General features: G+C 31.2%; 2 protein-coding genes across 3 annotated transcripts in view; one reads left to right on the top strand and one right to left on the bottom strand.

Moving 5' to 3' along the window:
* The window catches only part of l(1)G0196 (inositol hexakisphosphate and diphosphoinositol-pentakisphosphate kinase), an 80,526-nt gene that overhangs the window by 19,848 nt on the left and 45,918 nt on the right, over nucleotides 1-14,760 (top strand). Inside the window, exon 1 of one of the 2 annotated variants that reach the window (XM_065368981.1) lies at nucleotides 13,408-13,468. The exons of the other annotated variant lie outside the window; for it this stretch is intronic. The gene's annotated coding sequence lies outside the window, so the exon portion shown is untranslated. Of the gene's footprint in view, nucleotides 1-13,407; nucleotides 13,469-14,760 lie in introns of those variants that run through there. 2 annotated transcript variants of the gene reach the window in all.
* On the bottom strand, nucleotides 1,956-2,982 carry LOC135848865 (uncharacterized). The gene is made up of 2 exons (XM_065368935.1): nucleotides 2,834-2,982; nucleotides 1,956-2,670 (listed from the first exon to the last, which is right to left on the bottom strand). Exons 1-2 carry the CDS (start codon nucleotides 2,879-2,881, stop codon nucleotides 1,987-1,989), a joined length of 732 nt encoding a protein of 243 aa, XP_065225007.1. The 5' UTR covers nucleotides 2,882-2,982; the 3' UTR covers nucleotides 1,956-1,986.

Genomic DNA, 14,760 nt, shown 5'->3' with positions numbered 1-14,760 from the left:
GATCAATAGGTGCTCTCTTTGAAGTCTTTGGAAATGGCGATGAATAGTTATCATTTTGAGTGTTTGATGTTTTAAATTGCTGTGACGAGTCTGTAGAATCGTGATGTATGGGCCAATTTTTATGGTTAGGGTTAGCTAGACTTTCATCAGTGGATGAGAAACTCGATTAGTTTAGTTCGAGTTCCAAGTTATTATTTTTTCTCCCAAAGCAGTCGTAGTCGTCACTTGGGAGATCCGTCAGAGGTCTCTAATTCGAGGCTGCGGGGAATGGGGGGGGGGTTGAATTTCTTTCAACATAACGCCAATTCCGTTTCAATGAAGTTGTCACAGTGATGAGAATTTTTGAAACTCACTGCTTCAAAATAATAATTGTTTTTCAGTGTTTTCATATTTTCCAAATTACAATAGGTATTTCAGAATAATTTATAAGCTTGTATTGCTTCTAAATTGAAAATTTTCTAGTTGTTTTTCATAGGTTGCATTGTTTTAAAATTTACAAAATTTCAAATCAATTTCCCGAATTCTCCATCGCTACAATTTCATAAAGGTTTCAATAAATTTTCAGAATTTTGCATTGCTGCTGAGTTAGGAAATTTGCAATCAGTTTTTAGAATTCACATTGCCTCTAAATAGTCAAATTTTGAATAATTTTTCAGAATTCTTATTGTCTTTAAATTAAAAAATTTCAAATTCAATTTTCAAGTTCATATTGTCTACAAATTGTAAAACGTTTACTCAATTTTTGGAATTCACATTGCCTCCAATTTTTCATAATTCTCATCTTCTTCATAAATATTACAATACTTATTTCATATAATTTTCAAGTTCACATTATCTGCATTCTGCAACTTACAGAACTTATAATCAATTTTTTGAATTCTCAGCGTCTCTAAATACAAATTTTCATATTAATTTTTTTAGAATTTCCATTGTCTTCAAATTTATAAATTTTCAAACCAATTTTCAGAACTTGCCTTTTATTCTAAATTAAGAATTAAATCTTATAAAATATGTTAAGAATTCGCATTGCCTCTAAATTACACGAAAAAAATATGGGTAATTTTTACAAAAAAAATTTAATTAAATACTGGTATTTAGCACAATTAAGTACCAGATCCCATTCAATAATTTTTACTGTAATCGTATAGTAAAAATTATCATTTTAATAAATTTTGCTACAGGTACCAATAGTAAAAATCCTTTTGTTTTAATAATTTTTACTAAATCATGATAATAAAAATTACATAAACCAATTGTACAAAAATAAGTTTAATTACTAATTTTGAAGTAATTTTTATATTATAGGTAAAAAGTTGAAAATTATTCATGCCAAGGTAATTCTTACTATACTTATGGCTATAGGTAGACAAAAAATTAATGAAATGAGTTTTCAGTTAGCAAATGATATCATATTTCATAACTCAATTTCAGCATTATTTTTGCCCCATTATCATGTACTACATAGGTAGCTCCAAAGCATTTCCCTATCCAATATTTCCTATGAAAAATCCGTCACCAACCTACTTACCTCACGGGGATTCGAACCTGGGTCCCTAAATTTCCTATTCCTACCTACATGCCCTAACCACTCAGCCACAAATTCACTACGAGGGTTAGGGCATTAAAATGATATATTTGTTTGGTAAACGCCCCACCAAACCACTCCCAATTGGAATTTACAGCTAACAGACCGGGGGTGTAATGAACTAAAATTGCAATTACTCAGCAATTACCCATCCGAATTGAATGAAAATTAACCTATTCCCTCCGCCTTAATGATTCTCAAATGGTGTCCAATAGGTACAAAAAACGGTTGGATAGCTTGAGAGAACATTCATTGTAATTGAAATTTCAATTTCTCAAAGCGAAACCAATAGTGTGCTACGCACACTAAAAAACAACACATTTTTAATTCAACTTGTATAATTAATTCTCTTATTAGAAACCTATGGCTATTCAACATTTGCGTTTTAGATCTACTTCTTTTCATCCTAACTGACCACTGACTGCAGGTGGAGTTGACAATTTGGGCACTTGCATTTCAGCGATGTAACGTTGCATATCTGTCAGCGTTTTTGACTGACCAAAAGGTCGCAGAAATTCTCTCAGAGAAACGGTATAAAAGTAATAGTGATTTCGGATTACGCGATTATTTCTTAAACAATCGGTCAACTTGTTTGCTATTCTTTCGAAGCTGTTTTCCGGCAGTACCAGTAATTTATCAACAAGCACCACAGGTGGATAAGCATCTGATAAAATATCCGATGAAAATAAGGCAGATAGTTCGGGATCTAGCGTGCGAGTATCCAATTCTTGAAAATCAGGTTTGATTTTTTTGTCTCTCTGGATTTGGTGAATTCCTCTTTGAACATTGACCAGGTGAATGATGAGATTCAAAAGCGTACGTAAAAGCTTAGCGTTCGGCTGGTAATCCGCGGGAAATTGTACCTTCTCACGTGTATTCAAATGGCGGTTTACCTCGATGATGATCGGGTATAAATCCATAAATGGTAATTTGGCTATTTTTTCGAGCAGATAATGAAACGGATCAGTCTGAGTGAAGATATCGGGGGATAGAAGCTGGCGTAATTCTTGCGAGAAGTGTTGCGATGATAAAGGTTCGACGACGTTTGTTTCGGTGGTTTTTATGCTGCCGATGATCAAGGTTGTCTGAAATATTACACCGAGAATAGTGAATTTTTATGCTTTATTTTTTGAGTGAATTGTCAAAAAGGAGGATAATACGAATTTTGCAGAAGCTTGGATGAAATAATTCAAACACAAAGAGATTTTCAAATTCACGTAGCAAGGATGTTATTTAGTACATACTTACTACCATGAAAATTATTACAGCTGTGTATATTGTGGACGAAGTTGCCATAATCGCTAGCGTTTCTATGCAATGTGAACGTGTACGAGAGATTGCGGCAATTTGAGGGAAACTGATGAAAATATCGTTAGATTATACAGTTTTGAATGCTCTACAGTTTGTTCGAATAACTATATATAGAGGGAAAATTACGTAGGTAGTTGGTTTTATTGTTAATGTGTCGAACGCATTATTTATGCAGTTTTTATCGAACAAATTTTCAGATGAACGAGTACGTTTGAAGTTTTTGAAAATTTAAATTAATTTTTATCTTTTTTTTAAAGTTGTTTTTTTCTTTCGGCTATGTTTTGTAAGTTGTTGAACGAAAATGAAATAGTTGATGGGTAGTGGGAGTGGGGGGAGGAGTTCGGTTTGACAAAGCAACCCATCAGCACACCTTCCTTGAGACATTAAAAATTTTACATTTTCAGCTTGCCATCTCAAGGGGAAAAAAGGGCACAAAAAATTAAGGAATTCAAAATATTTTTGGAAAAAATGGTTTACCTAGGTAAATTTTTAATAACTCAAAATATTTTTCAATAAATTGTCAAAATGTTCATTTTTGAAAAAAAGCTGCAAATTTTTCGTGAATTGGCGATTCTGTTTGATTATGTTCATTTTTTTCACAATTTTGATTTTTAACGCAGATATTCTTATTTCAATTAAAAATTGCTTCTGTAGATAATAAATTTGACCTCGTTGATTTTTACTCCTTTTTTTGACCGGGGGGGGGGGGGGGTGGGGGACGGATGTGGTAGAAGCGATTTTGTTTTGAAATTTTGAATTCTAGTAATTGTAAAATTACAAATCAAATCGATGTAGTATGTATCACCGCATTTCAATATTTGAATTTTAGAAAACTAAAAATACGATGCTGGATGGCTGAAAAGTCTAGCTTAAAAAATGTTTCTTTGGAAGATTTACCTAATTTATTTTCATACTGTTCTCTCAGAAGACGGAAACTGCAGAATTGAAATTTCCTTCGCTGAAAAAAATTGTCATTTCTCAAAAAAGTTATTCTTATCCATAAACCAGGAAAACCAGAACATGAAACCTCATTGTACGGACCTATTATCTTATTGCCAATCCTATCTACAATCTTGGAAAAACTAATTTTACAAAGGCGACGGCTAATTCTGGAAAAGAGAAAGCTGATTCCAAACCACCTATTCGGATTTCGTTCAAAACACAATACTATATTCTGCAAATACATCGTCTCGTTGAAAAAATTAACAATTCACTTGAAATCTAGAAAAATTTGTGCTGCTGCTTTTCTTGATGTAAGCCAAGCTTTCAATCATGTATGACATGCTGGTCTCTTAATGAAACTTGAAAACCCTCTTCTAGACATAATCTGAGCTGTGGGACTCGAACAATTTTGGGATTGGAATTGTTTCGAGATTTGTTCTTCTAAATTTTCATTTTGGTTTTGGGATTTGTTTCAGGATTGAAAAAATTGTTTTGGTTCTGGGTTGAATCGGTTCCGGGTTTCAAAATTTTCATTTCAACCAATTTTCGGCCCAAAATCCTGCAAGGGGTCTAAAAAATGGGAGAACAATTTGAAATGAAGAATCTGAAAGTGTAATTAGTTTAACATTTTAAATGCATATTTTGCGAAATTTGTCGCAGAATTTTCATTATAATCTGAATGAATGATGATAAATGATGTAAAATGACAATTTATCAAAATAAAATTGCCAAAAAATGCAAAAATTGAAATCCCGAAACCGAACCGATTTTGTTTCAGTTTTGGGATTGTTTTGGGTTCAAAATTATATCGGTATTGGGGTCAAGAAAAATAATGATTTTGGTTTCGGGATCAGTTTTGGTCCTTTGGATTGGATTTGAATCGAGATTTAGTCGGTTCCAGTTTCGGGATAGTTTCAGTCCCACAGCTTGTGGACATAATATATGATCTTCTGGCTCACAGCTCACTATCTAAGTGATAGAAAATTCAGAGTCAAATATGACTATGCTTTCTCAGACTTCAGAACAATTGGAGCAGAAGTACGACAAGGAAGTGTATTGCCCAATATTCTATCTTCTCTATACAGGTGACATCCCTTTGACAAGTGACATCACAATGGCTATATTTACTGACAATACTGCAATTCTCACATCCCTATTGACAAGAAGTACACAGTCAGACTGCGTAAAAATGAGACTGCGTTTTTTGGCGCGTTTACACCCAGCATAATCGCGTAAATGGTGTAAACACAGTGTGGAATTTGTATTTTGAAACACCCCCTGGAGTGTGGGATGGTATAAACGCAGTGCGGATGCAGGCTACTTCAACAAAACCGGTTTCAGGAAGAACAAGGAAGCGGATTTGGAAAAATGTGGGTGTAATAGCTGAAAAGTGAGACTGAAACACGTGTTTCTTGTCTATAGGGACAAGATTTTGATCTAGATGTTGCAATGGACAAATTACAAAACAACTTAAACGCAATAAACAAATGGTGCCAGACTTGGAGAATCAAAATCAATAGTGAAACATCGTGCTACGTTCTTTTTACCAGAAGAATGGTCAAAACAACTCACTCACTAATGTACGAGTAATAACAATGAAATATGTAGTTTTGAACAAACGGCATCAAATATCTGGGATTACACCTTGATAACCATCTCACATGGAAAGATCAAATTCTGAAGAAGAGAACTCAACTAGACAACAAACTCAGATCACTTTATTGGCTTCTTGGAACTAATATGCTGAACCAACAAAACAAGATCTTAATATACAAATGTCTATTCAAACCAATTTGGTCATATTATGGTATTGAACTATGGGGTTCGGCTAGTGAATCCAATATCCTGATTATCTAACAATTCCAGAATAAAATTCTAAGAAAACTTATAAACGCACCGTGGTATGTGAAGAACAACACAATTCTCAAAGATTTTGAAATACCTAGTGTGAAATCAACAATATCCACAAGAAGTAACATCTATCAAGAATGAATTTCTAACCACGACAATGTATTAGTAAAAAATCTTTTGAATCCTGTTGAAGAAATATACTATCTGTGTAGATGACACGTATTGGACCTACTAGTGAGATTTCAATCTTAATTGCGTGCAAGTTAAATGTTACTACCTTTTATAACAGATTGCTTTATTTATATACCTATGAATACACGTACCTAGTACCTTGTGGTGCCCAGGTCTTTTATGGTAATTGTGGTGCCCGTGTACATAGAGGATCACATTATTGTTGCTTTATTAGGAAAAGGTCGTAACTACATGAAAGTTGATTTCTCAGAAAACCCATTTTAATTTTTAAAGAGCATTCTATCAAGTACACTTGATAGTTTTAGATGAGGTAAGAGAACATTTGGTTATTGCAATCATTTTCCTGCTAATTTTCGAAATAAACATCCTGGTAGCACTGATTTTTCATTTTTTTATTTGAGGAACTCTGAACTAAAAAAAGTAAAATTCAACAAAGGAACTTTCACCTTAAGTCAAGCTTTTTTCATCAAAAACCCATAAGAAATACACAGGAACGATATCCTTAAGGTGATGAGGTTGATTTTCTGCAATTTTATTTATCAGTGAAATTACGTGAAATTATTTGTTTATAATGACTTTTCTTACCAACAAATTACAAAAATCAAAAGAAATAGGTTCAATCTGAGAAACAATATCATTTAGAACCTTTTCATTGTAACAGTTTTGAAAACGTGTATTTAAAACCATTTGTTTTCGGCTATTACGAGAACAAAAAACATCAAAATTCAATTTCAAGTGTTGCATCATGTAGAGGACAAAATTCTCTTTCCAATGATACCACTATCTCATTTTTTATAAAAATTGTAGATACGACCTTTTCCTAATAAAGCAACAATATGTATGATAAATGTGTTTTGGTGCAGTTTGGATTTTTCATCATAGTTAGTCATAGAGGTGCCCGATACATGAACTTGGTACTTGTGGTGCCTGCCTCAAAATATTTTTTTTCACCTTAGAGTGCATTTCACTCGATTCTGCATCGTTTTATATAAAAAGACCTTGTGGTGCCCGATTTGGGCGCCACAAGCCCAAAACCGGGCACCACAATGACTAAGTTTAAATCTATATATATATACTTAGGTGAATATTGTTTAAACAGTCACAAGGTATTAGGTACATGAGTGACTTGATATCAGTAAATATACATCTTAAATTCTTGAATTACATACATCCAGGCCCAGACCCACCCACCGAGTTACTGAGAAAATCTCGGTAGGCCGTGACTAATTTGGATCGATGAGGTAAAAACTGGACCGCTTAAAAAATTTCTGAATGAATTTTTATGCTCAGTGTCCTGCACTTTAAAAAATGGGAGAAAAAATTTGGCTGATTAATTGAGGAGCCCAAAATCAGGGGCGCTAAAATGGGATATCTCGGTAGACCACGTGTTCTATGGGTCTGGCCCTGATTACATCATTGTACAATATCTCAAATTCAAGTAGATCACAATAATTATTTTCTAAAAAAAGATTTTGATTACGATAACTTTATGTAATAATCTAGAGTTCTTGAATTTTGGACAATCAAATATGACAGACGTCTAAACGCAGAATGGCCATTTCTTTTTGTTCATTCAATAAATAAATAAATAAATAAATAAATAAATAAATTTTTTTCGATTAGGTATTTGATTTAATAATAATCAAAAAATTGGCACCACTGTGTTCTAAAATACATTTGTGGATTATTTCATGACATTCGTAGCTGGTAACATTTGAAAAAAAAAATTGAAAAAAATTCGACCCTTTTCCACACTTGTGTATCTTTATTAGTAGATACAAGTAGATATAAAATGTATTTCCTGGCACTGGAGTAAGAATTCTTACAATACTTTTTAAATTCAAAAGTATGTGGAAACTTATGTGAAAAATTTCACATAAACCTTCACATAGTTTTTCATTCAATCAAATGCAAAAATATTTACAAAACTTAGATATTGAAATGAAATGCAAAATTTTTTGCAATACTTAAACATTTCAAACAAATGCAAAAATTCATTCAAAACTTAAACATTTCAAACAAATGCAAAAATTTCATCACAACATTACCATTATACCACTAGTTAAAGAAAACATTATCTCTAATAAAGCGATAACACAAACACCAACACCTTTATCATAGAAACTGATTCTTTTAACTAATGCACCCACCACATGTGGAGGTAGTTATTGAAGAGAAATTTTTGCATTTGATTAAAACAAATTGACATTTTTTTTCTTTCTATTATAAAATAAATAATGAACACTATTGAAAAGAGCCACCTTGAATTAATAAAAGATTATGTTGATTGGGAGGGAATTTCTGAATATAAAAAACTATCAGAAAACTTTATAAGAGAATTCAAAGATGAAGTAGATTGGAGTGCAATTTCAAAATATCAAACACTATCAGAAAACTTTATAAGAGAATTCAAAGATCAAGTACATTGGAAAAAGATTTCAAGATATCAAGATCTATCTGAGTATTTCATAAGAGAATTCAAAGATCAAGTAAATTGGGAAAGGATTTCATGGCGTCAAAAACTATCAGAAAACTTTATAAGAGAATTCAAAGATGAAGTAGATTGGAGTGAAATTTCAGGAAATCAAGCACTATCAGAAAACTTTATAAGAGAGTTCAAAGATCAAGTAGATTTTAAATGGATTTCAAAACATCAAACACTATCAGAAAACTTTATAAGAGAATTCAAAGATCAAGTTGATTGGCATTGGATTTCATGGAATCAAAAACTATCAGAAGATTTCATAAGGGAATTCAAAGACAAGGTAGATTGGAGAGGAATTTCAAGGCATGAGATGCTATCAGGAAATTTCATAATAGAGTTCAAAGACAAAGTAAATTAGTGCGCAATTTCAGAAAATGAAAAACTACCAAAAGAACTTAAAGACATAGTAAATCGCAATATTTCAAAAGGCTTAATTGAACATATTTTATGTAACTTAGACTCAAGTAATATTCATATTGTCAGACTTTAATGATGTGAATAAAAAACTTTTTTATGAAAAATTTTTTCATAAAAGATGTAAGATTAATTTACAACAGCTCTATTTGTGAAAGGGTTATAAGTAGAAACAACATTATAAATAGTTACAATGTGTATTACTGTATCAGCAGAAAGAGCTTCCTTGAATCTAAATTTTAATTTTACGTTTGTGGTACTCTCCTTTATGCTTTCAGGTTGGCAGGTACAATCAATAGCTATTATGGGATATTTGTTGACATAATCATTTAAAGAACAAATTGGTTTCCCTTCATTACCATAATAAGCTAGTTTGAAATTTTTAAACATTTGATAAATTTTATTATAATCATTTTCTGAACTATTTATATTTAGTTCAGTTTTAGGATAATGTTCATTATTGTTGAGAACAGCTTGAACGTTTTCAAGGCCACATAAATCAAATTGACTATTATCCACTTTGATGTTATCATTTCTATTTTTTTGCATCCCAATAAGAATAAATATTGGATTCCCATCACAAGTATATTCACATGTATACTTTTTTGTTGTTATACCAGTTTTAAACTCATATCCCCAATGTCTAAAAATTTGTGGTAAATCTTTTGAAGCCAGTATTTGTTTTAGACATTTGTTTTCCATTTCTCTTCTCAATTTTACCTGTGACATTATTAGTGCAACATCTGTAAATTTTATAGTAATAGTATGTTCATTTGCAAAAGTACTATCAACTTGAAACATATTATTATAATTATTGAGATGGGTTTTTGTTAACCTTAATTCATGTGGGACGTGAAATACATAATCCTTGTGATCCTCATGATAACCAAATAGTGTTTCTAAAGAATCATACAAAGTAAAATACCCAGATTTGTTCAGAACATTTGAGTTTGGAGAGGAGATATTCCAGCCTCCATCATTGTAAATCGAATCAGAACCAAATGAAACAATTCCTTTCATAGTAGTAACCACACCTGGCTCTTCAACTGAATCTATTATTTTATCACATTCCAAATATTCAATTTTTGAAAATAAATGTGGTAGTGGATTAGTAACAAATGATATTTTTTTCAAATCAAGTTCTGCTACAGCACTCTTGTCAGAATTTTTAGTCACTGTAACAATTCCTTTCACAAGTAATCCACTTCTATGTGGATGGGTAATGACATCTTCATTGTATGTTCTTATACGAATTTTACTGTTTGGTTTATTTATATCATCTTGTGGAGAGGGTCTGTAGACTACAAAGTCTTCACTTTCAATGTAATTTTGTATCATATTTATAATAGGAAAAATTTTTTTTTATTAAAACTTGGATTTTAAAAGTTCTTTATTATAGAATTTCCCTTCAATTTCTTCACCATCAGTATCTTTAATAGAATAAGTTACAGGAGTTGTGTGAAATATTTCATCAACTACAAAAATTTCTTTAGTCCAGTTATTCTTGTACTTGTTATCAAAAACTTTTTTATATGCAAAAATTCTAACTCTATCTCCCTGCTTAAATTTCTGATTCGATTTACATTTGGGTTTATTTTTGTTAAATTTCATCAAAATTTCTTCTGCATTATCCTTATCAACTTTAATAGGTGGCATACCAATAGTTCTATGAACATCTTTTGTGTTATATTCTTCTAGTATTTTAGGTAAAATATCAATCCATCTGAAATTCTTCCTCATCTCAAAATAAATTTTCAACTTTTGATTTAATGTTCTGTTGAAACGTTCAATTATTGCAGACTTTTCCTCATTATTGGTATGATACATTTTAATGTTGTGTTTTTTCAACATTGTCTTGAAAGTTTGATTTACAAATTCCCCACCTTTGTCCACATGAAGTAAATTGGGTTTTCTTTTCGAGATTTTCAAAATATTTTCAAAAGCATCTGTAGCTGCTTTGCCTGACTTATTCTTCAAAGGTTCAATCCATACAAATTTAGAAAATGTATCTTCAACATTGAGCATATATTTAAAACCATCATTTTCTTTGGAATATTTGTCCATAATTAATAAATCAGCTGCCCATAAATCGTCAATACCTTTGGTTACAATACTTCTTTTACAAAATTTTTTCCTAATAGGTGCATGTAATTCTTTAGCTTCTTCCATTTATTTATTGTATATAAAAAAATCCTTTAAAACTTTGTTTAAAAATTTCATTCACATTATCACAATCTTTATCAATTACTAGAAAGCCATACTTAGTTTTCCAACAAATATTGCACATTTCCAAATATTCATCAAATGTTACTAAATGCGAGACATGATTATCGTAAATGTGTCTCGAATTTCTAAGATCTTGCATAAAAATTGCCAGTAAATTAAAATTATCTCTTATACATTGTTTTGGACATTTTGAATAGGATTGAGCTAGATAAAAGCAAGAAATATTGTAATGTCTTCCTCTCAGATAGAAATTTGCTATTTTATCTTGAGGGTCTGTCAAAACATCGTCAAAAATTATAACTGAATTTGGTTTCATTTCTTCAGGTTCTTTCAAATCTTGAGGTAATATAGTACTAAAACCAATGTTCTGTTCTGGCGATGTTCTGTTGATAATATCTATTATGTTTTTCAATCGAATATATTTTTCTTGATGAGATGTTTTTGAGCAAAGATAAATATGGGTATATGTATTTATTTCCATTAGAATTTGAATTAAAAGATTGGTTTTACCACAACCTGATGGACCAAATATACCAGCTCGAATTACATTTGGAAAATTTCTATTATATCGTGGACCCACCTCCTTGTAATCATAATTTTCAATTTCAATAGGTATATCACTTTTAACTACTTTTATAATACGTTTTTTCTTCATTTATATTAGGATTTTTTTTTTTGTATTATAAATATGAGATTTGATTTAATAGGCGAACGTAAAGGAGAAACTTTATCTTCTTACATTCACACAATATTTAAAAATAGAGTTAATCTGTGTTCTAATAAACTCTATGGAGTTTGTTTACTCATTCTTAGTCTCTTTAATTCTTTAATGAATGTAAGAAAACATAACAACAGGCTTGATCTTGTAGATGATCAAGGAAATCACGAGGAAATTTATATTCCAGAAGGTGCCTACGAAGTTACGGATATTATCAACGCTATAAGAGATAAAAAATTCAACTCTTTATATAATGTTGAGAGAAAAAATATACGATTTGATCTTTCAGAAGATGAAAAGAAGATGATACCAGTTCCAGAAGGAATTTATGATGTGGATAATCTAGAGAGTACAATCAAAGCAAAGGAATTTGATAAACTAAATACAATAATACAAAAAAGGGAAGATTTACATCTAGATAAGTTATTAGATAAAGAGTGTCGTCATTACATTCACATTCCTGGAGATAAGTACAAAGTAGAAGATATCTTACAAGCAATTAAAGAGAGAAGGTGTGCAGCAGATAAATTAAAAATGAATTTGACACCATATACTCATAAAGTAAAGATAATATCTGAAGGTAAAAAAGTTGACTTTAGTGTACCCAACTCTATTTGTAGAGTTTTGGGTTATAGTGAAAGGGTTTTAGAAAAAGATGTAACACATCATTCAGATAGAATGATTGACATTTTTCCTCTTACTGCTATTCAAGTAAAATGTAATTTAGTGAATACAAATTATGAAAATGGAGAAGGAGGAGGTGGTGTAATATACTCCCACCCCTGGTCAGCTCCAACAGGTGAAAAATATTGGATAATCCCGTATCACTACTTATACTATGAAATAAATACACATTCTTTCAGGGAAATTGTAGTTCAGATTGTAGATCAAGATGGTAATCTGTTGGATTTTGGTGATGAAAAAATTTATGTAGCATTGGATATTAGAGAAATGTAATTTTAAGAGAAATTCTCTTAAAATACTTAGAACTCAGCTAAAAATTTCAAACAAAGATGTCCACAAATAACTTGATTGAAATTTTGCTTTTGGTCAACATTATAATATACATTCTTTTGAAAATAGTTTAGTACTTCACTAGGAGGTCTTTCACCGAAAGAATCAAAATAAATTATATAATCATCTTTCTTGAAAAAACAAACCCAATGAGATCCCGGTCCAATAGAATCATCTAAATTGATAATCATGCTTTCATTTCTTCCAATTTGTTTTGGTAGTTGATCTTTCATAAACACTCCCCTAAAATAAGGTATACACAATTCCTTTGCATATAATTCTAGTTCCATATTGGATAAGGGTTTAATAGGAATTTTTATTAACCTCCCTTCCTCTTTTTTTTTTTTTGCTTTCACATTAACCCCAGCACCTTCAACAGGTTTTCGATGAGAAGCTGGATTTAAATATAACCCCTCACCTTCAACAGGTTTTCGATGAGAAGCTGGATTCAAATATAATCCTTTTCCTACTTTCTTCATAGCTAATTTGATATCTTTAGAATTATTTATAAATTGCAAAACCTTTTCGTTGTTTTCCAAACCTGTACCAGACTTTACTGGTTCCTCTAGTATATCAGTTAGTTGTTTGTGAAGAGGTTTTTCTTCTTTATATCTTTTTTTAACTTCTTCAACTAACTGATTGTTTGCTCTATGATTGCTATAGGCATCAAAACCATTTTTAATTATGGATGATGCTGCAGCTATAGCTGGTAATGCAGCAACTAGAGCAGGTAAGAAACCTCCAGTTTTATTATTTGTGTTGATAAATTCCAATTGTTTTGCAGACAACTTTATCTTGACTGATTTCTTTTTAGTACGCGCTTTACTGATTTCCTTCTTTTGATATGTTGTCACTGGTAAATAAGTCTCTTTCATCACACTGTTTTTTGTTCGAATCAATTGTTTGTGATCCAAGTTTAAAGTAATTGGTTTCCCTAACTTTATTCCCTCTAGAATTAACAGTTGTTCTTTTTCATCTAAATTGACAGGAATTTTTTCATAATTTTCCTTTTTCATACCTGTACCAAAGTACCTTTTTACACCCATGGCAGCATCCACAAGCTGAGCTTGTTTTTCCAATTTTTTACTTGTATCTTTATCACGTGCAATATTTGAAGCTTCTCTCTGTAATATATAATCAGCTTCATGAAGTTCAGCAGGATCTTCCATCAATTCATAAGCAACATCATGTCTCCTAGATGCATAATCCAGTTTATTTCTTGGTTCAACTCCTTTCAATATTTGTAAAGTTGGATTTGTCCAGGGTCCAGTAAAATTATGATCTTCTAAATGCATGGGAGGTAATGGAAGCTTCTTTATTGCCCAATTTGCAACTGTACCCAACATACCACTACCTTCTTTCACTTCACCATCAAACATCACCTTGGGAATTCTTTGTCGAATTTTGTCATTCAATATAGTTTTAAAGTTGTTACTATTCATGTTTATTACAGAAAAAAAAATATCATTTCTTCTTTTTGCGTCTAATCACTTTTTTTCTAAATTTCCAAATACTTTTCAAGAGAATCGTCATCAAGAAAATACATGTTTTCATATTTTGATGCTGGGAGCTTGTTCTCCCACTTTGTGTATTAGAATTATTTCCTTCACTACTACATGGAGAGTCACTATTCATTTTATAATAGGAAATTTTTTTTTCAAAGTTCTTTAAGTTCTTGCAAAATCCTAACAATTTCATTTCTTAAATGAGGGTTGGAATTTCCAGCTTTCTTTTCACCATACAAAACAACTAATTTATCAAACAATTCAGGCAAGTTATCCCAATAAATATATTTATCCCCAGATGTGTTGGCATACAAATTCATTTTTTTGAGATGATTTAAAATTGGTACTATTGCCTTACCATCTAAAGATCCTTTTTGAATCTCTGAGTAAATTGTGATTAATTTTTCTAGATAACTATCTATGCTATCACTTTGATACAACCCTCCCCCCTTTTTCAGATATTTATCCAGTAAAGGTTTTATTACAGAAATGTATTTGATTCCACAACTTGATTTCA

Source organism: Planococcus citri, chromosome 5, assembly GCF_950023065.1.
Source record: "Planococcus citri chromosome 5, ihPlaCitr1.1, whole genome shotgun sequence".
In the NCBI taxonomy this organism is placed as follows: Eukaryota; Metazoa; Arthropoda; class Insecta; order Hemiptera; family Pseudococcidae; genus Planococcus; species Planococcus citri.
Note: the sequence above shows the minus strand (reverse complement) of the source record. Positions and strands in the feature narration are given on the sequence as shown.